The following is a 24,204-nucleotide window of genomic DNA, read 5'->3' as shown; positions in this document are numbered from 1 at the left end:
TGGGCTGTGTGCTGTGCTAGCAGGGCCGGAGCTTGCAGGTTTGGGCTTGGAGAAGTGGGCTGACTGGGCTGGTCCAAGCAGTTCCTTTTTTATTTTTTTTTATTTTTTTAATTATTTAAAAAAAGTTATATATATAAATATTTACTATTCATACATACATATATATATATATATATTTTGTAACAAGTACTTTGAAAGAAAGTGAAGAATGTGGACGTCTTATACCCCTTGGGTTTGATCCATCTCTCAGACTTGGTGATAACCCGCTCAAGCGCTTAGGCTTTACGTACGTGGAGGATGAGTGAAGAACGTAGACGTCCTATACCGCTTGGGTTTGATCCATCTCTCCGACTTGGTGATAACCCACTCAAGCGCTTAGGCTTTACGTAAATGGAGGACAAGTGAAGAACGTAGACGTCCTATACCGATTGGGTTTGATCCACCTCTCCGACTTGGTGATAACCCGCTCAAGCGCTTAGGCTTTACGTAAGTGTAGGACGAGTGAAGAACGTAGACGTCCTAGACTACTTCGATTTGATCCATCTCTCCGACTTGGTGATAGCCCGCTCAAGCGCTTAGGCTTTACGTAAATGGAGGACGAGTGAAGAACGTAGACGTCCTATACTGCTTGGGTTTGATCCATCTCTCCGACTTGGTGATAACCCGCTCAAGCGCTTAGGCTTTACATAAATGGAGGACGAGTGAAGAATGTAGACGTCCTATACTGCTTGGGTTTGATCCATCTCTCTGACTTGGTGATAACCTGCTCAAGTGCTGAGGCTTTACGTAGGTGGAAGACAAGTGAAGATTGTTTCTCGAGACATTCCACCTTTATCTGGCTCTTCAAACTCGTACAAGTAAGCCTCTTTCTTTCTTTTTTTTAATTTTTTTAATTTTTTAATTTTTAATTTTTTAATTTTAAGTATGAAGTCACCATTCTGATATTGAATATTGTTTCATGTCGTTCGTCTTATAAAGATGACATTCTTCAAGTGTTTCAAAAAAGGCACCATCACTATTCTTGAGGATGAAAGTGATAACATAGACGAAGGTACCACATTGCTTATAGTTGCGCCTCTCCTAACTTCGGAAGTATCCGAGGTGGACAATTCTCTTCATATTCCGTCTTGGTCTCAAGAGGTGTTTTCTCAACTGAGCAGCTTCAAAAAATCCAAGTCTACAGATAGGGACCTTCACTCCATTGTTTTACAGTTAAAGTCCTCGCATCATACGGATACCGGTTCATCAAAGGCGTTCGAACTTCTTAGCGATCGAATCCATAATGGAACAGTGAATTGGAGTTCTGCTCTCTCGACGGCTGGTGAATCTACATTTACCGAGTATTATTGGGAGTGGCTTGAAGATGTGCTAAGTAGAAATACTCAGGTTCTTAAAAGCACCGGCCTATATAATGCAGTGTTTGCCTCATTATTTAGCTATGATCAACATGCTCCAGTCATTCGAGCCTTTTGCGAGTACTGGTGTCCTGCAACAAATACTCTTCATATGTCAACAAATACTCTTCATATGTCGCAAGGAGAGATGTCTATTTCCCTTTGGGATCTTCATGAAATTGGCGGTCTCCCTATTACAGGTTGATTTTATGATGAAGTTATTGCAACTACTGAGAGTCTCAACAGGAAGGATCATAAAGGCGTGTCTTATATCCCACATATTTGTCGCTACTTATTCTTGGTGTATCACAAGATTTTACGGGATTCTAAAGGAAAATCTAGAGTGAGAATGACTGCTTGGATAAAGTACTGGTATCGAGGGCCATTCAAGTATAAAAAGCCTTCAAGGAAGACCATATGGAACAAGTCACAAAAGCCAAAGGAGGACTCTGATCCATCTGGTATCATTCCGATGGCACTGAAACGTACTGAGGAAGAGAAAGGGGTTTTTGAAGATTTGGGTATAACTAATGAAAGCATGGAAATATCCTACTTGGCTGCATTCCTTGCTTGCTGGTTGTGCAAATTTGTATTTCCCAAAGATGACGTCACTTTGATCAGACCAGGCGTTTTCAAAGTTGCCAGTCAAATGGCGTACGGTGTATCATTTGGCCTAGCAGTTCCGGTATTGGCCAGCATTTACACGAGGCTGAACAATATTTCTAGTGCAGATGATCCAGAAAATTGCACAACTGTTCTACCTTTCCATTATGTGTATGGATGGTTGGGAGAATACTTAGACACACACTTTACATCATCTTCCGAGAAGTCCATTCCTATCATGGCAAGGTTCTCGGGAAGACTTTCGGCAAAATTTTTTGAAGATTCAACAGCTCGAGCTTTGTTTCGGACTTGTGGTAAACTGAAAATGAGTCGTCTGGCAAGAGTATTTTCAGAATGCAAACAACTGACTGATGAAGATTATATTTCTAAAGAAGACTTTACATATTTGATATGCCTTCGTTCGGGATTCGTTTCTCTACGGCAGGAAAACTACCGAGTCATCCAACCTTATAGCCCGCACTGGTTCAGTACACAATTTTGTTATGTACAGCATGTGCTAGGAGAACTTAAAGATGACTTCCGGAATGGGACTGTGCTATCAGTGTATTCACATTGGAAATCATGCTTGAAGATTGGCAATGCATCTACAATAACCCTACCCACTAAGGACAATATCCGGGAGTTTGAGATCACATCCGATTATGTTATTTGGTGGTTGAAGGTGTATCGCTTTGAATCGACGAAATCAAAGACAATCTCAACTGTAGGCAAGTCGTCATCGCTTTCTCAGCCAAAATCTCTTAAGTCTCAAGGCAACGAAGTTTTAGTTCATGATAAACTCACTCGTGGTAGAGCGCTCCAAGTTCATCTAGAAGTTGAAGGTAGTTCTACTACTCCCGCACCTCGAGTTCAACACCCACCTCCAGTTGATGTTCCTCCAACTCGAGTCCCTAATGATAAAGGAGAAACAGAAAGCGTAGCAGATTCTCAAGAAGATTTCATTCCCCTCGGTCGATGAATTCGCAATTTGAAGCGAGGGCATATAAGTAGCAATGAAGATAGTGAAGTCAACTTTAGGCATAAGAAGACAAGTGTCGGACCTCTCTATTGCGATTTCGACGCAGCATACCCACTTGATGATACTTTTTTTGTGATGTGCCCGCTGTTTCACAACCGGTTCTAATGAATGAGGTATGTATTTTATTTCGCCTTGAGCCTCCCTTTTTTATACATAGATATATTAATTAATTAATTAATTAATTATATTTTAGGGAGAAGTAGTGCATCAAGTCCCTACTGTGTCCAAGCTTGTACCATTTAATCATTTGCCTATCGAAGAGGAAAATGATGCTTTGCGCCCGATAAGTGGTTCAGGTGTTAGCCTAAGAGGTACAATGCCAATCTTTATCACGCTCCGTATTTAGAAATCTTTGATTCTACTTGCTTAACCATTACTCGTCGGTCAATGTAGGTTCACTTGCACAGCAACATTTATTAAAGCCGGCTAATTATGCATCAACTTCTGAAATGTCATGTGGGGAGCCCAAATTAGGTGTTGCAGACAAAACCCTTCGCAAAGTAATCTCCGTTTTAGGAAACCAAGTAAAAAGCATAATCTTGAAGGCTTCATTAGAAAGGCTTCCCTCTTTCAAAGATGAGCTTGGCAAGTTGATGACTACTCTTGACAATGTAGGGGCGAACGTCTCATCTTTACGAGCTATGATAGATGCACTTATGGTGACTGCAGTTGACTATCATTCTGCACACTCTACTTACTCCCAAAAGCTGTCTCCTGAGGCTCAGAGCGATCGTTTAGCCGCAGTTGACTCTTCACTTTCTATTGCCTTGGCTCTGCAACAAGCTGAAGAAGTTCATCAGTCTTCTATACTTGAGTCTATTCAATCTGCCAATACGCTTATGGAGGAGTTGAAGAGGGAACAAGAACAATTAGAGTTAAGATTGCGTCAACTAAACGAATCACTTTTAGAGAGTGATGCACAACTTTCTTATCATCATGGTGAGGTCACCCGCTTGAGAGAGGATAAGATTGTGGTTGAAGGAGCTCTTGTACTATCAGCTGCAGATGCCGAGACTTTAGATACATTACGAGTTTCCTTTTGGAGACTGCGTAACGGCTTCAAGGATTTGTCTTGGGAATAGCAAATTCTATTGTTGTAAACTTTCTTTGCTTTATTTATATTTCTCTTTGAACTTGTCAAAGTGTTGATGTTTACTTGTTAACTTTCATAATGATATAAAAGCATTTTCTTATTTCATTAATTTTTTTTTTCGAGTGGTTCGGATTGATGGGGGAAACCCTTTGTTTTTATTTTGATGTGACTAAACTTGAATTATTTGTCCAAGCTGCCTACGTACCCTCGGTGAGAAGGGATCAAGTCATCACGTAGTTCAAGGGAATTTTTTTTTTGTCCTAATTTTTGCTTGAACCGCCCTTTCGGGTTTTTAGTTCCACGGACTTTCTTGTGCTCTAACTTTTGCTTGAACCGCCCTTTCGGGTTTTCAATCCAACGAGCCTTTTTCTTTTTTTTTCTTTTTTTTTGGTGCCGTACGCAGTTTAAGCTCATGCGGGCCAGGAACTGGTAGTCACTTCATGCATAGTATCGTTTCAAGAACTTTCTGTTGATAGGGCCAATTCTTAAACCGTCCTCCGCTACAATCTTGTAAACGCCACTTGTGTATACTTCTTGTACTACATAGGGCCCATCCCATTTCGAAGTAAACTTACTTCCGATTTTGTGTGTTGTGATGATAGGTCTACATAATGCGAGGACGAGATCTCCCACCTGAAAAGATCTGGGGCGAACTTTCTTGTTAAGAGCATTCGAAAACCGAGCTTGATAACACTCTAAGCGTTGTTGCGCTTCGAGTCTCTTTTCGTCTAGTGCTTCTAACTCTTGGAGACGTAGCTTTGCATTCTCTTCATCAGTCAATCCCTCTTGTACGGCCATCCTCAATGATGGAATTTGACTTTCTAGAGGCAAGACTGCTTCCACGCCATACACGAGTGAGTATGGTGTAGCCTGAGTAGGTGTCCGGTATGTCGTCCTATAAGCCCACAATGCTTCATTTATCCTTTCATGCCAATCTTTCTTGGTTCTTCCAACAACTTTCTTCAACAGGTTGCAAAGAGTTTTGTTGAATGCGTCCGCAAGGCCGTTGGCTGGGGCATTGTACATTGAAGAGTTGCGTTGTTTGAAACCAAAGTCTTCACACAATTTATCCACCAACCGGTTAATAATGTAACGTGGCACACCATACCGATTATCTGTGATGATGTAACGTGGCACACCATACTGATTAATAATGTTCACTTTGATAAAGCTCACTACATTTTCTTTCTTTACTTCTTTTAGGGGTACAGCCTCTGCCCATTTTGAAAAGTAGTCGGTGGCTGCCAGGATGTAAGAATGACCATCAGAAGATTTGGGTGCTATTGCTCTCACCACATCAAGACCTCACGCATCAAATGGCCATGAAGTAATTGTAGGATGTAGCAACTCCGGCTGCTGATGTATAAAGTTGGCATGGAATTGACATGCTTGGCATTTCTTCACATAATCCATGCAATCCTTGACCATAGTCGGCCAATAGTAGCCCATCCTCTTTATTTGGAAATGTAGCTTTGGCCCTGATTGATGAGCTCCGCAAATACCCAAGTGAGCCTCCTCCATTGCTTTGGATGCATCTTCTTCGCCCAAGCATCTTAGAAATAGGCCTTCGAATGAACGACGGTATAGAATCTCTTTGTAATAAATGAATTGAGGTGCCCAACGCCGTACCTCTGATCGATGTCTCGAATCATCTGGCAGTTTCCCATGCTCAAGATAATCAATTAAAGGCTGCCTGCCTCTAGTCGTCAACGTCAATGGATAATACCGAGATAATTGTGACTCCTTCTTGCGATGCCCCAAGTGTTAATGGAACGACCCAACATTGGCAAACCAGAAGATTCACCACTTCATCTTTTGTCAATGCCAAGTAGCGGCAAGATTGGCTAAGGCATCTGCCATTTGGTTGTCTTTTCTTGGCACATGCTCCAGCGTCACGAAGTCAAACCTTTCTAGTAATTGCGTGGCCATTTGGTGGTATGGAATTAGATCATCCTTCCTAACTTCATAGTGATCACTAACATGGAGTCACCATATACTTCTAAACTCGATATCTTTATCTCCACGGCCATTTGTAAGCCCATGATCAAAGCTTGGTATTCTGCAACGTTGTTCAAGCAGATTTCACTTAGAGAGAATGAATAGGGCAATACGTGTCTCTCAGGTGATACGAAGACTACGCCAGCCCCCGCCCCATCTTTACGAGCCAATCCATCAAAGAACATCATCCAAGCAGGAGAAATGTCAGCGAAGAAGACTTGTTCATCGGGTAAGTCATATGAAATTTCCCAATCTGTTGGAATTGGATGATCGGCTAGGAAATCTGCAACAGCTTGCCCCTTAATTGCCTTTGCTGGAGTGTAGATGATTTCGTATTGATTGAGAAGTAATGCCCATTTGGCCAAACGCCCTGTCAAGACTGGTTTTGACATAACGTACCTCACCAGGTCAACTCGTGCAATTAGATGAACCGTGAACGCTTGCATGTAGTGCCTTAACTTTTGGATAGCAAAAATAAGTGCAAGACATGTCTTTTCTATAGGCATGTGTTTAGTTCGGGACCAGTAAGCGTTCGGCTTAGATAGTAGAGTGCTTTCTCTTTGTGTGACTCATTCTCTTGCGCTAAAAGGGCTCCAATTGATCTTTCTTGAGCCGCAATGTACAATATGAGTGGTTTGCCTGGAATAGGAGCTCCTAACAATGGTGAACTCGATAGGTACTTCTTTATGCTTTCAAAGGCATTGTGACAAGCTTCATCCCAAACAAATGGAACATCCTTTTTCATAAGGCGACTAAATGGCTGACACCTCCCTGCTAAGTTTGAGATGAATCGCCGAATAAACGCGAGGCATCCTTGTAAACTTTTCAACTCACGTAAATTTTTTGGCTCGGGCATATCTCGGATGGCTTTAATCTTAGTCTGATCTACTTCGATGCCTCGATGTTTAACGATGAAAGCAAGGAATTTACCTGACGTGGCGCCGAAAGCACACTTCAAAGGGTTCATCTTGAGTTGGTACTTCCTCAATCTGTTAAACACCGTTCTCAAGTCTTTCAAGTGATCTTCTCTTCTTTTTGACTTGATCACCAGGTCATCAACGTAGCACTCGACATTCTTGTGAAGCATGTCACTAAAGATCTTTTGCATTGCACGTTGATAGCACGCACCTGCATTCTTGAGGCCAAATGGCATCACCTTGTAACAGTAAATTCCTTTTGGAGTACGGAAGGCTGTGAGTTCTTCATCCTTTGGCGACATTCTTATTTGATTGTATCCAAATGAACCATCCATGAAAGATAAGATTTCGTGCCCTATGGTTGCAACGACCATGAGCTCAATTATGGGCAATGGAAAGTCATCCTTTAGGCAAGCCTCGTTTAAGTCTCGGAAGTCAACACAAATACGAATTTGTCCAGTGATTTTCTTCTTCACCGGAACAATGTTCGCTATCCACGTCAGGTATTTTACCTCCCTAATAAATCCGGCGGCGATCAACTTGTCAACTTCGGCTTCGATTTGACTTAGGAGCTCCGGACGGAAGCAACGTTGAGTTTGTTTGATTGGACACGTTCCAAGTTTGATTGCAAGGTGATGGACCGCAACTTTTGGATCAAGGCCTGGCATCTCCTTATACGTCCAAGCAAAGACATCTTTATACTCAAGTAACAGCTGATGATATGATTCCTCTTCGCTAGGATTCAAAAGTACACTAACGAAGATAGGTCTTGGGTCTTCATTTGTGCCCAAGTTGAGCTCTTTTAATTCATCAACAGTCGCTTGGCCCCCATCTTCTAATGCAGCAGGAGCATCATGAACCTCATCCTCGAAAGGTTCCTCTTCATCGAGTTCTTTAATCGTAACGTGATGAACAGCTAGAATCTCTACTTCTTCATCGTCACTTTCATTTTGTTGACTCAAAATTTTCCGAGTTTGTATGATTGTTCGTCGTTTCACTTTGAGTTGGTTACCTGAAGTTACGTCTAGTGTTGAGTGATGTTTCATACGTGATGGGATAAAGCTTCGGATTCGTTATCTTCCATCGAATCAACATGAACTCCACTTTCCAACTCTCACTGGCTTTTCTCTTTAGACGATTGGCTTGGAACTCCGAGTCTTTCTAGCGCCAATCTGCGCGAAGCTGATTGAATTCCCCTTTGATTCTTATGTCTAGATATCCTTTTGAACACAGAAGGTTGTGATGTCGATTCTTTGATGCGGCTAAAAACTGAGGTCCGCTGGGTAGGCTTGGCTAAACGGTCGAACACTGAGGCTCTCTTAATAGCCTTTGGTTCTTCTTCCTCCTCAACCACTTCGACACTAATGTGTTGAGCTTCTGCCTTATTTTCTTTTCTTCTAGCAGAGATCTTGACAGGTGCGACAGGAGTAAAACCTAGGCCTGCTCTAGCTGAGTCGATTCTGTAACCCTGCTCCTTCAACTTCTTTTGGGTTTCGCTAAGGCCATGTGTCCTTTCTCCTGTGACATCTAGATTGAGCTCCCCCAGCGAGGAAGACAAGCCAAAGGCATAACATGCCTTTGACATGAGCTTATAAGCATTATGATCAAAACCTTCTTTAGTTCTTTTGACCGAAAGATATTCACGTCTTGTTACATCTTGTAATGGTTGGACAAACCCTAGTACTGAAGATTTCGACACATCTGAATTGCTCAACTTGGGTAAAGGCATGGTTGTTGACTCTTTCAAGAACTTCATGTCACTTTCCCCTAACTTCCTCGGTTTCACTTCTTCTCCAAATGGGGATTGGCCTTCCTTCCTTCGGGATGATGAGACATAACGAAGAACAGGAATAGATACCTTCTGTGAATCTATCGGTGGTGATCCCATTTGTCCGAAGGCAGTGCTTTTTGACTTGTTATCGCCATTTTCTTCAGTGGAAAGACACTTTGACTGCTCATCTTTTCTTGGTATGGCCTTGCCAGTTGAATGAACCTCAACCGGAATAACTTCAGATGCCACGTCTTCATCGATGTAGAACTTGGCGTCGGCGAAATAGGATTCGGCTTCGGGCTTTGGTAAATGGTTTGACATCACCCAGGATTTTCTTCACTCCACCTCTGTAAAATTTGAAACATTGATGTAAAGTTGAAGGCACTATCCCATTTTCATGTACCCACGACCTTCCTAAGAGAAGATTGTAGGAAGTCTTAGCATCAATCATGTGAAATAGGGTGTTTGACTTTAAGTCACCTATCACGAGCTCCATTCTGATCAAGCCCATGGCTCTTTGCCCCCCTTGATTGAAGCCTTGAATCATGAGACGACTTCGAGACAATTCGTCTATGGTGATGCCTAACTTTATCATTGTGGACTTAAGCATTATGTTTACTGCTGAACCTCCATCCACGAGCATGAGACTAAGTTTCTATTCTCGCACATACCCGGACACGAAAAGCGGACGGTTGTGTGGTTTGGACCCTAACAAAAGATCTTCATCGGTGAATGTGATGGAAGCACATGTCGCGCAACAAATGGCACGGTCTTGAGACTCAAGTTTTAATTTTTCGGCCTCTCTTATTTTAGTTGGATGAATATCAAGATCCATCAGTGCTTTTACCAATGTTACGCGTATTGCTTCAGGAAGTTCCACCGCTTCCTCAATATTGAAGTGCGATAGTGAATCCTCTATTTGTGTCAAGACCTTTTGCTCTTCATGAGTTTCAGATCTTCCTTCCGAGACATCTCCGTCATCTACTTGATAGCAAGTTGTCATATGAACAGTCTCCGTTGGTCCTCTTACGAAGAACACTTTGGGAAAGTATTCTCCTAGTGTAATTGGAATTCGTGGTTCTTGGGTTAGTGGTCCACCTTCTTGGTCAGAATCTCTCCTCATCATTATTCTGGTTTTACTTTTAGAGCGTTTGTGCGAACTCCTCTTTCGTCGTTCCCTCTTTGATTGAGTATTTTATCGTTGAGGAACATGCTTTGTACGAGACTTCCGCCGAGTAACGAGGGTCCATCCTTCATTGTCATTGAAAGATGAGTCACCAACAAAGCCATCAGCTCCTCGATTTTTTGGTTCGCTCACCACCTCTTTTGTACACAGATTAGTCACCTAGTGTTTGTCTCTTGTTGCTTGAAACTTCGATCTTTTTGGCAATGCGAGCAACGGCACTGGGTCGAAGGATCCAAACACAATTGTGGCGACATTCGCATCTGCGATTTCTTCAACATCTAACTCAATCATTCCATGCCGGGCTAAGTTCATAATTAGCTCCTTCAGCATGAAACACTTCTCTACCGGATGGCTGACAATTCAGTGGTATCTACAAAACTTAGGGTCGTTGACTCGGTTCATCTCCTCAGGCCGCTTACATTCTGGCAATTCGATCACCTTCTTTTCAAGCAAGTCCTCGAGCATACCTGCGACATTGGAGTCAGGGAAGGGGTACGTTTTTTCCTCTAACTCCTTCAAAGTGCGTCGACGTCTATCCACCTCTCGAGATGGCTCCATCCTTTTGACTTCTTTCTTCTTATCTCGGGTGGAGATTTTGACGGGGACAGTATTTATTGTCATTGCTTCCTTGGTAGGCTTCTCCTTTCTTTGCTCCATGGCGGGCTCATGCTTTCCTCCGTAACTAGCTATGCTCAACTCCATATCATGGGCACGAGTGGCTAGCTCCTCAAACATGCGGGGTTTAATTCCTTTTAGAATGTAAAGTAACCCCCAATGCATCCCTTGAATGCATATCTCAACCGCCGATAACTCCAAAAGCCTATCTTTGCAATCCAAGCTTAACGAGCGCCACTGATTGATGTAATCGACGACAGGTTCATCTTTCCATTGCTTGGTATTTGTGAGTTCATCATACTCACAGTGTGACGAGTGCTATATAATCTATTCAAGAATTCTCGCTCCATCATATCCCAACTGTCAAGGGATTCGGACTCCAAGTCTATATATCAATCAAATGCATTTCCTTTCAAGGAACGAACAAATTGTTTCACCAGATGGTCACCCTCTATCCCGGCATTGTTGCATGTTTCGACGAAGTATGCAACATGTTGTTTTGGGTTGCCCTTTCCATCGAATTGTTGGAATTTGGGAGGTTGATATCCTGTTGGCATTCGCAAGTTGTCTATCCTCCTGGTGTATGGCTTAGAATACATGAGTGTGTCTCGGGAAGGCGCTCTGTATTGAACCCTGATGGTGTTCGCGATCATGTCCTGAAGTTGTTGGATTGACAAAGAACCCACCGAGGCGGCGTCAACTTTTCCGTGCGACTTCTCACCTGACTCTGTTTCATGACCCAATCCTTTCTCGCTGGATTCAGCCTCATGATGTGGTCCTTTCTTGTGTGCGTCTTGACCAGGCTCCTTATCCTGATGCGCTTCCCACTTGTTAATGAGAGAAGCAATCTGCGCATCTTTCTCTTCGACCATCTTAGTCAGTTTTGTGACCGCTTAGCTCATATGGGCTAGCTGTTCTTCAATAGACATAGCTCCCGTCACCATGACCTGCATAGCCATAGAATAAGACTCACCTACAGACGCCGAGGTAATCTTCTTCTGTTGGTCGTCAGGCGGGGATCCATGGTATGAGCTTGTGCTCGAGTCGAGGTCTGAAACAGGCGAGAGTGAGTGTTCTCTTGAATTCTTCGAACCTGAAAAACTCCTTCCTTCACTCCAAGAGTTTCTCTCATCAGCTCGAGAGGTATTCTTCTTTTGCCCCAATGAGGCCAAATTGATAACCGGTTCGCACCTTCGGTGAACATCTTTCGCCTTAGCTTGAGTCAGTATGGAAGTAACATGTTGAGTTGCGGATATCACCTTGGCCTTGCTCCGGGTGATGACCTCAGCAGAATCTCCGCTTGAGAAAGAGGCACTCACGCTTTTCCCTTTCGTTGCAGGAATGGTTTGAATCTTCTTAGAGGCCATCGTTTTTGGCGTGTTGGTTGATTTTGGAACTGAAAAAAGAGATGAGAGGCAGAGATGGTCCCACTGGGCATGCCAAATTTGTAAACACGAATTTCCTGCTGGGAGTTGGGTTGTGGGAAAGGGATTATGGAATGTGAGTTGGGTTGTGGTTTATGTCAGTTTGAAGTGCTATTAGCACTACCCTTTGTACCTCCCTTGTTTTGGAATACATGGATTGGATACTTGGAAACTTTTGGGACACTTGGATATGTCGGAACCGGGGCACCCTTGACAGGGTGTTTTGTAGACCCTTAGCGGGGTTAGTCTGCACGCGTAGGACTTGTCACAGACGTACGAGTATTGAGGATTCTATTGTATATGCTGGTGAGCTAGTCCCCCTGTTGGACGGCTCGTTCCCTAGCCACATGGTCAATTGAGGATTCTTCCATGTGGTCTAGTCAAAGAATTCCCCGATTGGATTGTTTCCCCGGTACAAGTTTGGTAGTAGTCATATTATATATATATATACACTTTTGTTCTGTTTATCGGTGAGGATCTTTCCTAGCTGCTGGACCACAATATCTGGGTTTGGAATTCTTGCAATAGCAGCCTCACGATCCTTTCTGAATTGCCTGTTGACTTGCCACTGCATCATGGCTGTCATGTTATTTAGAGTATCATTGCTCCTTTGTGCTGCAGCCTCTTGTCGGAGTACAGCATCCTGTATCTTGTTCATTCTTCTAGAACCAAATCTGGAACGTCTACTCCTGGTGCTGCCATGGGCTGAATGCCTAGCGTCACTTTCCTCTGATTCATGTCCTTGCTGGAGAGGTGCTTGATTTCTTTCCATAGCAAAGCTTGGATTCTGGCTAGTGCTTCCAATATTCAAACACCAAGAGATGTCTTCTAGGAGTACGTTGTAAACACGAATTTCCTGCGACAAATGAGACAAGAACACGTGTACAAAATAATATTGTATTAATGAAATTTAGGGTTACAATCTTTGTATTGAATCCTCTAATTTGATCTCCAAAGTGTTTAAAGAAAATTTGTGTTTGATACAAGGGTCGTAGAGACTTGATCTTGATCAAACGGATAGCACGAAGCTTGTTTGGTGTTTGGGATTTTTCTATGGTGAAGGAACCGGCACGTATTTCTTGTGCTTGGTGGCTCTTCCAAAGTAGGGTGAAGAATGCAGAGAGTTTTCTGTTTCTTCTGAGTGCTAGGTTTTTTTCTGCGCCCTTCTTTCGTCTTGAGGCCTCCTATTTATAGGCTTTTGTAGGATGCTTGACCTAAATAACTTTTCCTATTTAAAACCTTGTTTTGTGGGATTTTGATTTGATTTAAATCAATTCCCATAATCTGGCAATTTAACCAGATTATCTTCAATTGATTGACCTGATTAATATTTGATTTAAATCAAAGTCAATCACAAAAGATTTTTTCCCTTCATTTTGTCTTCATCTTGAACTGTTTGATGCACTCCGTCGGATGTCGCCACATGTCATTTTTTGACAACTAATCCGACTTTGATGAGTCACACGCCACATGGGCGAATTATGGGGCCCACAATTTAATCCACCAAACCCTAATTATTTTCTTATTTAGTGGAATTTAATTCGCCAAAATTTCTTTGTCTACATACGTATACTGAGAAGTCCCAGCGGGCGTGCCAAATTATTCACCCGTTTTGATTTTAATCCTGTGATGGTAGGGTAAAGTTCCCCATTGGCTTGACAACCATTGGTGGTCAATAAGTCAACTTTCTTTTGTGGGTGAGCGTGCCACTGCTAGCAGTTTGAAACCCTAGGAAACTTCTAAAAAATAGATAACTTGCGCCCCAAGTTACTGATTCTTAAACAAGCAATTGTGAATTTGGATGACGAATATCTCCCAAGTAAGTTCTTTTCTTGCCTCAGACTGGTGAGGACTTCACAATTTTTCACAGTACAAAATTGGTAGTTCTAACCAGAATAGATAAAAAGAAGACAAACTGTTTTAGGCAGAACTGCCTATTACAGGACTCAAAAAAGCGAAATGGCAACTCCGAAAAAGACAACATAACGTTGGACTTCGATTTCTGTCTGAGTAGCTACCTCTAAACTAGGCTGTATTGGATGTGTCTATGTTGGATTAGATCATCAACACCTTCAACTGATGAGTTTCAACTGGAAATCGATATCGACGTTTGAGTTTGGCAGACCTTTAATTTATTTCGAGCCATGGAAGGCTTGTTGAATGGGCAGAATTAAGGCCTCTTTAGTCTAAAAAGGACAAAAGTGGTTAGATTGATGGTCTCTGAGCTGGAGCTGCGCTATGGTGCCTATTTTGCTTGACCAAGGCTTTCTGTAAATTTGTTGAGGTTTTCATATTTGTAAAAACCCGGACTCTGCTTGACATGGCTTCAAGCTGAACCAAATTTGTAAGGAGAGAAATCTCGCTTTGTAAAACTGTTTCCCTGAATAGAACTGAAACCAGAGATTTGAACTCTAGCTGATTTGTTTCTTATGGATCAAAGAGCTTTGGTTGCTCTAGGGTCTGATAGCTTTTTAGATCAATTGATCTTTTTGAGTTTGTCAGTTGTGACTTTGAGAGTTTTTGTCTTGATTGATTTTTTGGCTGTCTCTTGATCTGTTCACCTCCTCTTGCATTTATAGGAAATGCTAGAGTGAGATTTTTTAATCTTTTAATAATGGGCGGCAGATCATTCAAAAGATCTTTCTTTTTAAATCCCACAAAAAAGGAAGTTATTATTTTGGCAAAGAAGAACCATCAACAATCAGCTTTCATAGAGGTCTTTTTCTTGCTTTTTCTAAAAGAAAACTAACTCTCTTTGTTCTCTGTTTGTTCCTTGTAAAGAGAAAAAACACAATCGGCCATGATGGTTAGTTTACTTTTCCTGATGAACAACTCCCTTGCTTCCTATCTCTTGAAAACATAGTCTGCTTATCTCTTGGAAATGCCACCTGCTTTGGTGCAGAGTTTCTCTGTATATAAAAAGGAGATTTGATCTTCTTTCTTTAGCTGCAAAAATGGAGAAGTCATCTTGTAAGACATGCTTTCATTAACTCCTTATCAACTCTTCTGTGACATTTCAAAATTTTGATTTTTCCAAAGTTAAATCACGTGGGGGCTTTCTTGAGAAAAAGATATGTTGTTTTGCCTTTTTGGGATAGAGACCAAGTGGTGAGAATTTCTCAGAAGTTGGGCTTTTATCCAAAACTGTGTATCAGTTTTTTAATTGTTAATAATGGTATTTTATTTCTTTAGATCATGGCTATATTTGTAATCTGCTAAAAAGGTCTAGGCTTTTTAGTATCTTGGTTTTTTGCTTCTGATTCTTGTAGATAAAAGCCCAAATGTTTTGTTTGTGGGCCTCTCAACAAAAATGGGCTAGCATGCAGAGTTTTGGCCCAAACACTTATAGCCCTTTTGAGTAGAAGAGTAGCCAATAAAGACACAACGCAGAGCACAAGAATCAAGTTTACTCCGTTGATAAAAGTAGACATGAACATAGGCAACACACCCAAAAACTTTAGGAGGCAACTTGGAGACGGAGACAGGGGAAACATGGTCACCAAACACATCATACGTATCTTGAAATCAAGAACCAGATTAGGAGTATGATTAATCAAATAGGCAACAGACAGAACAGCATGCCCCCAAAGATGATGAAGAATAGACATACTCAATATGAGTGAGCGTGCAACTTCAAGCAATTGTCGGTTCTTCCTTTCAGACACACCATTTTGCTGAGAGGCAAAATAGGTTGTCGTTTGGTGAATAATACCTTGAGCACGAAAGAAGCACACCAAAGTATTATTCACATATTCTCCTCCATTATCGATCCGAAATACTTTGACCCGAGCCTGAAACTGAGTAGACACCACAGTACAAAACTTTGGAAAGATGGAAGCAACATCATGTTTATTTTTAGCAAGAAAACCCAAATGAGTCGAGTACAATTATCAATAAATGTAACGAACCAACAAAAACCATTCAAAGTAGCGCGAACTAGACCCCACACATCAGAATGCACTAAATCAAAAGGCTTGGCAGCTTTACTGTCACTTAAAGGAAACATAGTGCGATGGCTCTTGGCCAAAATATATGTCTTACACTTAAAATTGGACTCATCACAATAGCGGAATAAAGATGGAAACAGACACTTAGGGTAGCCAAACAACAGGTGTCCCAAGCAACGATGCCATAACCAAATTTTTTGTTTGTCTTTGACACTACAACTTTGAACAATGTTAATGACACGATCACGAACTAGTCCGGCAGGCAATGTCAAATGATATAACCCTCATATCCGTTTACCATACCCAATTGTCTCGTGAGTCTTAAGATCCTGAAAAGAGCAATGTGTAGGATAGAAAGTAGCAGAAGCATTAAGTGTATTAAGAAATCGACCAACAGATAACAAGTTACAATGGATATTGGGAACAAGTAATGCACAAGACAAGGACATAGCACGAATGAGAGAGGTTGTGCCCTCGCCAGGTAGTTGGAGAGGGCAAGTCATTAGAACTAGTTATGTATAGGTCACAGGTGTTACTAGATAACTCATCAAAAAAATTTAGCATCTTAAGTCATATGATCAGTAGCACCAGTGTCAATTATCCAAGTATTGGAGACAATACCTAGAATAGAGTCAGAAACACACAAATTTGCAGAAGCAACAGTAACATCATCAACAATGGAGTTATCACCCATGATTGCAGCGGAAACTCAACAGATCACGGCAGAGTACACACAGCGAAACACAGTAGAGGCACAAATTCGGCTGATGCACGAAGACGGGAATGACATGAACACTACAACACAACACACAAACCCATAAGGGCACACACGGCACAGGTAGAAAAAATAATATGGGTCTAGAACATGAGTGGGCACAACACATAGGTCACTAGAAAGTTAGCTATAATACCAAGTCAAACAATATAGGATAAAATATTTTCTGATATATTTTCATTCTCCAAAAAGTGGTATTTATAATACAAGTGTGTAAACCCTAATAGGGTTATACAAGGTTTTGTAATCTGCTTCTTATTTTATTTTTCTGATTTGGCTCTTATGATCAGTATTCAGTAGCAAACTCGAGAAAGAAGAGGCTCTGCGATACACAACTCGAGGTATGATGAATTATAATTTGTTTATATTCAATTTTTTTGGTGGCTTATGTGTTTGCTGTCAAATATATACATCGTTGATAATTGAAAATTAGAATTTTAAGGCGGCTGTTTCAGAGTCTCTAGAAAAGTCAGCTGAGGTTATAAATGTTGAGTTTCCTGGTATTTCCGCATTTACTTCATATCAAGGATGTTCTGCTTCTAGTATTAAAGGGCTTTATTTGGTAGAAATAAAATCCCCAATGTATTCTCCGTCTTTTCTTCATTTCACAAACCCAACGGGGCCTCCAGATCACTAAACGACATAGGTTCACTGTCTATCGCTACGAGCATGTTACAATCCATCTGTTCTTCCGTTCACAGACCCAACTTGGCCTCTTGAAGTTGATCGAGCATGCTTCTCTTGACTTTTTCATATGGGCTTTGAAGCAATTATTTTCCCGCTGCGAGAAAACAATACTAAAAGTAAGCAATAGTGTGCAGTGTGCACCATGATTCTTCAGTGCCGTGTTGACCTCGGATATTCTATGAATAAATTTTTGTGTGGTTCATGCTGTATTAGTAAAAAAAAATAAAAATGAATGGGTATGGACATTGGTGTTCACAAAAGCGATTCGTATTAATAATTTTGGCAGAGAAGAACCATCAACAATCAGCTTTCATGGAGGTCTTTTCCTAGTTTTTTTTTGAAAGAAAACTAACTCTCTTTGTTCTCTATTTGTTCCTTGTAAAGAGAAAAAACACAATCTGCCATGATGGTTAGTTTGCTTTTCCTGATGAACAACTCCCTTGCTCCCTACTTATCTCTTGAAAACGTAGTCTGCTTATCTCTTGGAAATGTCACCTGCTTTGGTGCAGATTTCTTTGTATATAAAAAGGGGATTTGATCTTCTTTCTTTAGCTGTAAAAATAAAGAAGTCCTCTTGTAAGACATGCGCTTTCATTAACTCCTTATCAACTCCTCTGTGATAGTTGAAAATTTTGACTTTTTCAAAGTTAAATCACATGGGGGCTTTCTTGAGAAAAAGATATGTTGTTTTGCCTTTTTGGGATAGAGACCAAGTGGTGAGAAATTCTCAGAAGCTGGGCTTTTATCCAAAACTGTGCATCAGTTTTTTAATTGTCAATAATGGTATTTTATTTCTTTAGATCATGGCTATATTTGTAATCTGCTAAAAAGGTCTAGGCTTGTTAGTATCTTGGTTTTTTGCTTCTGATTCTTGTAGATAAAAGCCCAAATGTTTTGTTTGTGGGTCTCAACAAAAATGGGCTAGCGTGCAGAGTTTTGGCCCAAACACATATAGCCCTTTTGAGTAGAAGAGTAGCCAATAAAGACACAACGCAGAGCACAAGGATCAAGTTTACTTCGTTGATGAGAGTAGACATGAACATAGGCAACACACCCAAAAACTTTAGGGGGCAACTTGGAGACGGAGACATGGGAAACATGGTCACCAAACACATCATACCAAGAATCAGATTAGGAGTATGATTAATCAAATAGACAGCAGACAGAACAACATGCCCTCAAAGATGATGGAGAACAGACATACTCAATATGAGTGCGCGTGCAACTTCAAGCAATTGTCGGTTCTTCCTTTCAGACACACTATTTTGTTGAGGGGTAAAATAGGTTGTTGTTCGGTGAATAATACATTGAGCACGGAAGAAGCACACCAAAGTATTATTCACATATTCTCCTCCGTTATTGGTCCGGAATACTTTGACCCGAACCTAAAACTGAGTAGACACCATAATACAAAACTCTGGAAATATGGAACAACATCATGTTTATTTTTAGCAAAAAAACTCAAGTGAGTCGGGTACAATTATCAATAAATGTAATGAACCAACAAAAATTGTTCAAAGTAGTGCGAGCCAGACCCCACACATCAAAATGCACTAAATCAAAAGGCTTGGCAGTTTTACTGTCACTTAAAGGAAACATAGTGCGATGGCTATTGGCCAAAATATATGTCTTACACTTTAAACTGGACTCATCACAAGAGCGGAATAAAGATGGAAATAGATGCTTAGGGTAGCTAAACAACGGGTGTCCCAAGCAACGATGCCATAACCAAATTTTTTGTTTGTCTTTAACACTACAACTTTGAACAGTATTAATGACACGATCACGAACTAGTCTAGCAGGCAATGTCAAATTATATAACCCTCATATCCGTTTACCATACCCAATTGTCTCGTGAGTCTGAAGACCCTGAAAAGAGCAATGTGTAGGATAGAAAGTAGCAGAAGCATTAAGTGTATCAAGTAATCGACCAATTGATAACAAGTTACAATGGATATTGGGAACAAGTAATGCACGAGACAAGGACATAGCAAGAATGAGAGAGATTGTGCCCTCGCCAGGTAATTGGAGAGGGCAAGCCATTTGAACTAGTTATGTATAGGTCACAGGTGTTACTAAATAACTCATCAAAAAAAAATTAGCATCATAAGTCATATGATCAGTAGCACCAGTGTCAATTATGCAAGTATTAGAGACAATACCTAGAATAGAGTCAAAAACAAGCAAATTTGCAGAAGCAGCAGCAACATCATCAACAATGGAGTTATCACCCATGATTACAGCGGAAACTCAACAGATCACGGATACACACAGTAGAACACAGCAGAGGCACAAATTCGGCTGATGCACGAAGACGGGAATGACATGAATACTACAACACAACACACAAACCCATAAGGGCACACACGGCACAGGTAGAAAAAATAATGTGGGACTAGAACATGGGTGGTTGCAACACATAGGTCACCAAAAATTCAGCTCTAATACCAAGTCAAACAATATATAGTAAAATATTTTTTGATATATTTTCATTCTCCAAAAAGTGGTATTTATAATACAAGTGTGTAAACCCTAATAGGGTTATACAAGGTTTTGTAATCTGCTTCTTATTTTATTTTTCTGATTTGCTTATGATCAGTATTCAGTAACAAACTTGAGAAAGAAGAGACTCTGCGATACACAACTCAAGGTATGATGAATTATGATTTGTTTATATTCAATTTTTTTGGTGGCTTATGTGTTTGCTGTCAAATATATACATCGGTGATAATTGAAATTTAGAATTTTAAGGCGGCTGTTTCAGAGTCTCTAGAAAAGTCAGCTGAGGTTATAAATGTTGAGTTTCCTGGTATTTCCGCATTTACTTCATATTCAAGGATGTTCTGCTTCTAGTATTTAAAATCCCCAATATATTCTCCGTCTTTTCTTCCGTTCACAGACCCAACGGGGCCTCTTGATCACTAAACGACATAGGTTCACTGTCTATCGCTATGAGCATGTTACAATCCATCTGTTCTTCCATTCACAGACCCAACTTGGCCTCTTGAAGCTGATCGAGCATGCTTCTCTTGACTTTTTCATATGGGCTTTGAAACAATTATTTTCCTGCTGCAAGAAAACAATACTAAAACTAAGAACTAGTGTGCACCATGATTCTTCAGTGCCGTGGTAAAAACTAGGAACGCTGACCTCGGATATTCTATGAATAAAATTTTGTGTGGTTCATGCTGCATTAGTAAAAAAAAAAAATTAATGGGTATGGAAATTGGTGTTCACAAAAGCGATTCGTATTAATAATTTTGGTGCCCAGTTTAGTACCCAATATACTACTATATCGGGCACCAAGAGTGTCAACATATGCAAACCCTTTTAGTGGGCACCAATGTCAATACAAACCCCTTTTATGTACATTGGACATCAATACCCAATGCCCATTGATCTCTCTTTTTAGAGCACTTCCAGCAGTTCGCCCTTTGCCTTTTGCCATGGCAAGAGGGGCGTTAGGGCAGCTACTAGGTTGTGGAGTTTCCACCAATTGTCATGGCAACAACTATTCACATGAGATATGAGGTGAGAAATTTGTATAGAGTTTTAGTGTGGGAAGTGAAAATTATGACTAAGTTTTTTTTTTTTTTTTTAAATCTGAATTTTTTGTTTTTTGTTTAGATTTTTTTAGATTTTTATTTTATTTTTTTTGTTGCTGACGTCAGCAAACCCGGACTTGAACTAGAGCTGATCTTGCCTGAGGGCTGGCCTGGTTTCATGGGCCCCACCTCATGCCAAGGCTAGCCCTTGCTGTTGGAAACGTGTTTTGGCCCAAACCCCCCAGCCCGAGCCCAGCCTTAGCTGCTGGAAGTGCTCTTAGTAGTTCTGAAGCACATGAAGCGTTGGCAAATAAGTTATCATCTTAAGTTGACATCTCTAGCACTAGGTATAGTCAATATATATAAAATTTAATTTAATGATAACTTGTTTGACTTGTGTTTATTAGGCATGGAGGAATGATAGAGTAAACGCATGCCCCCATCAAGTAAAGCATTGTGGAGACGAGATTAGATACTCACCTGGGCTGTTTACATACAAGTACCGGAAGAACTAGTGGATGAAAGCCACCTACTGCTCTATAATCCATCTGATAATCGTGGGTTTATATGGGTTTTCACTACCACTAATATATGATTATATCAAAGTAATAGTTTGTATAGTTATCGGCTTCTAGATACATTGTCATGTGTTTATGGGAAGAGGAGGGCAAGTAGGGCCTAACCCATTAATGAAGAACCGTGTTATATGGTTCAATGGACACGACTACATTCAAAATGATCCAGTAATGAAGAACCTTGTTACAAAGACATCGAAGCTAGACATCGTTGTTGACGACACAATTACTTTTTGATCTTTCGTTGACGCGAAGATATCGAAGCTAGACATGGTTGACGCGACACAATTAATTACCTTTGATTTTTCATACAACTACGTCCTGAGATTGACATGCTTGTAACAAAATATGCTCCTGATAGTCATACGATGCTTCCAACTTTCTTCGACTTATGGTCGCTGAATGACTTTTCGATATGGGCAACGAAACTGTTTTATAGTCTCGTCATTCTTCAGAGACTAATCAAATGAGAAATTTCCATCTGGCTGTGTTTTCAGGACTTTTTCACTATAATTATAGAAAAGACAGGCTGACTGTTGTGACCAGCAAAGAATGTAATAAAATAATTTCTTCACCACATGATGTCATGCACATGTGTTTGAACAAAGAACTACTATAAAAGGAGCATGAAACCTATCATTTTTCACACCCATCAGTTTTCTCTCAAAGCTTGTGCTAGCAACAGCGCTTACCAAGTAGAGAGAAAAAATATTCCATAAACATCCCAGTTCTAGTGAAATGGGTTCCCTAACACTGCCTAATAAGCTCCCTACCATCAATTTCTCCATTGAAGACTTGAAGCCTGGCTCAGCTTCTTGGCTGTCCACCGCCAAACAAGTCCGGTTTGCGCTTGAAGAATACGGCTCTTTCGTGGCACAATATGAGCAAATTTCTGGGGAACTTTTAAACAACATGTTTGGCCAAGCCAAAGATTTATTTGAGGTTCCCAAAGAAAACAAAGTCAAGAACGTTGGTGAAGAACCCTATCGTGGGCATATGGGTCCAAACCCCGGCCTGCCACTCTATGAAAGCTTGTGCATCGATAATGTGACATCCCCACAAGAAACCCAAAAGTTCAAAAATCTCATGTGGCCCGAAGGAAAGAGCAACTTCTGGTAATTTCATTTATATATTATTTGCAGGGTTCATAATTTGATTTGAATTCACAATATGACAATATAAGTATTTTTTTTGGCGACATAAGTTTTCCGAAAGAAGACGACTCAAATAATTTCTTAATTTGTTATTTATTGTACATGTTCATACTTCCATCTTATTATTTCTTGTTTTGGCGCATGCAGTGAAACCACAGATTCATTTGGTCAGTTATTGGCAAATTTGGAACGCACAGTTGAGCAACTGCTATTCGAAAGCTATGGGATTGGAAAGCAGTACGAGTCGGTTGGTAGTTCCAACGGTCACCTTGTTAGATTCATCAAATATACAGTACCAGAGGACAAGGATGCCACCGTAAGGTTTCCGAGCCACACAGACATAAACTTCACCACCATTGTTGTTCAGCATGATATCCCTGGCTTGGAGGTCAAAACCAAGGAAGGCGATTGGATTAATGTTGAGTGCGCACCCTCACAATTCGTATTCATGGCGGGTGATGGATTGCAGGTGGGTTCCATACACCAACCAATAAATTAGTACTAAATTTTTTATTTAAACATATTGCCTTTGTAATATAAAAGCATTAATTTGATATGAAAGTTTGAACTTGGTGTTTGATTAAATTAATTAGGTGTGGAGCAATGACAGAGTAAAAGCTTGCCACCATCGAGTGAAGCATTGTGGAAACAAGACAAGATATTCAATTGGACTGTTTACATTCAACAATGGGATTTTCCAAGTGCCTGAAGAATTAGTGGACGGAAGCCACCCACTGCTCTATAATGCATTTGATAGCCGTGCCTTTATTCGAAAATATGCTACTACTCCAGAGTTGAAGAAGGAACCCTCTCCTATCAAGGCCTTTGCCGGTGTCAAATCTTAATTTGGATAATTATGGTTATTGATTTTATTTTTATTTTTTTAAGAGCAAGCTATATATTTCATTCAACTCAACAGCAAAACAACAATGTTGGCAAGTACAAATTTGGCCTAGGACCTTCGCGGTCCATTATGAATGTATTTTTTTAATGTGAAATTATAAATGTATTTTTGGTTTGCAAGGAACCTGTCTTATTTGTATTGATAGGTAATTTTTGTGGGATTCCATGCAAATAATATATGTATTTAATACAAAAAAAATTTAACTATGTTCTTCTTCTTCTTCTTCTTCAACAACAATTGTATGAATGAGGCTGGAATGGCCACACTCTAGGTCAAGAACTGACTAATCAGTATCTAATTTCACCAATTTTGCTGTTGCAAGGTCCTTGGAATAATAAAGACAATAGTCACCTTTTTTTTTTTTTGGTACCTGTACAACTTTATCAAAGCCTCTGTTTCCTCCTATATATCTATTTAAGCTAGCCTTTGTTTGAAAACTATATCTTTGCTCTCATTCTTTTCTTCTTTGAATCTTTTGCATGTATAAATTTAATTCTGAGCTGCTTCTACTTGTTTGAGTTTCTGTCTGTGGTGGCAGTGTTCTATAGTTGCCAAAAACTGACATTAGATGGTTGTT

At 40.5% G+C, this 24,204-nt stretch overlaps 1 protein-coding gene across 1 annotated transcript; it reads left to right on the top strand.

Annotated features, from left to right (window-relative positions):
• Positions 22,231-23,841, top strand: LOC18780094 (probable inactive 2-oxoglutarate-dependent dioxygenase AOP2). The gene is made up of 3 exons (XM_020562181.1): positions 22,231-22,684; positions 22,871-23,192; positions 23,317-23,841. Exons 1-3 carry the CDS (start codon positions 22,308-22,310, stop codon positions 23,566-23,568), a joined length of 951 nt encoding a protein of 316 aa, XP_020417770.1. The 5' UTR covers positions 22,231-22,307; the 3' UTR covers positions 23,569-23,841.

Source organism: Prunus persica, chromosome G4, assembly GCF_000346465.2.
Source record: "Prunus persica cultivar Lovell chromosome G4, Prunus_persica_NCBIv2, whole genome shotgun sequence".
NCBI lineage: Eukaryota > Viridiplantae > Streptophyta > Magnoliopsida > Rosales > Rosaceae > Prunus > Prunus persica.
Note: the sequence above shows the minus strand (reverse complement) of the source record. Positions and strands in the feature narration are given on the sequence as shown.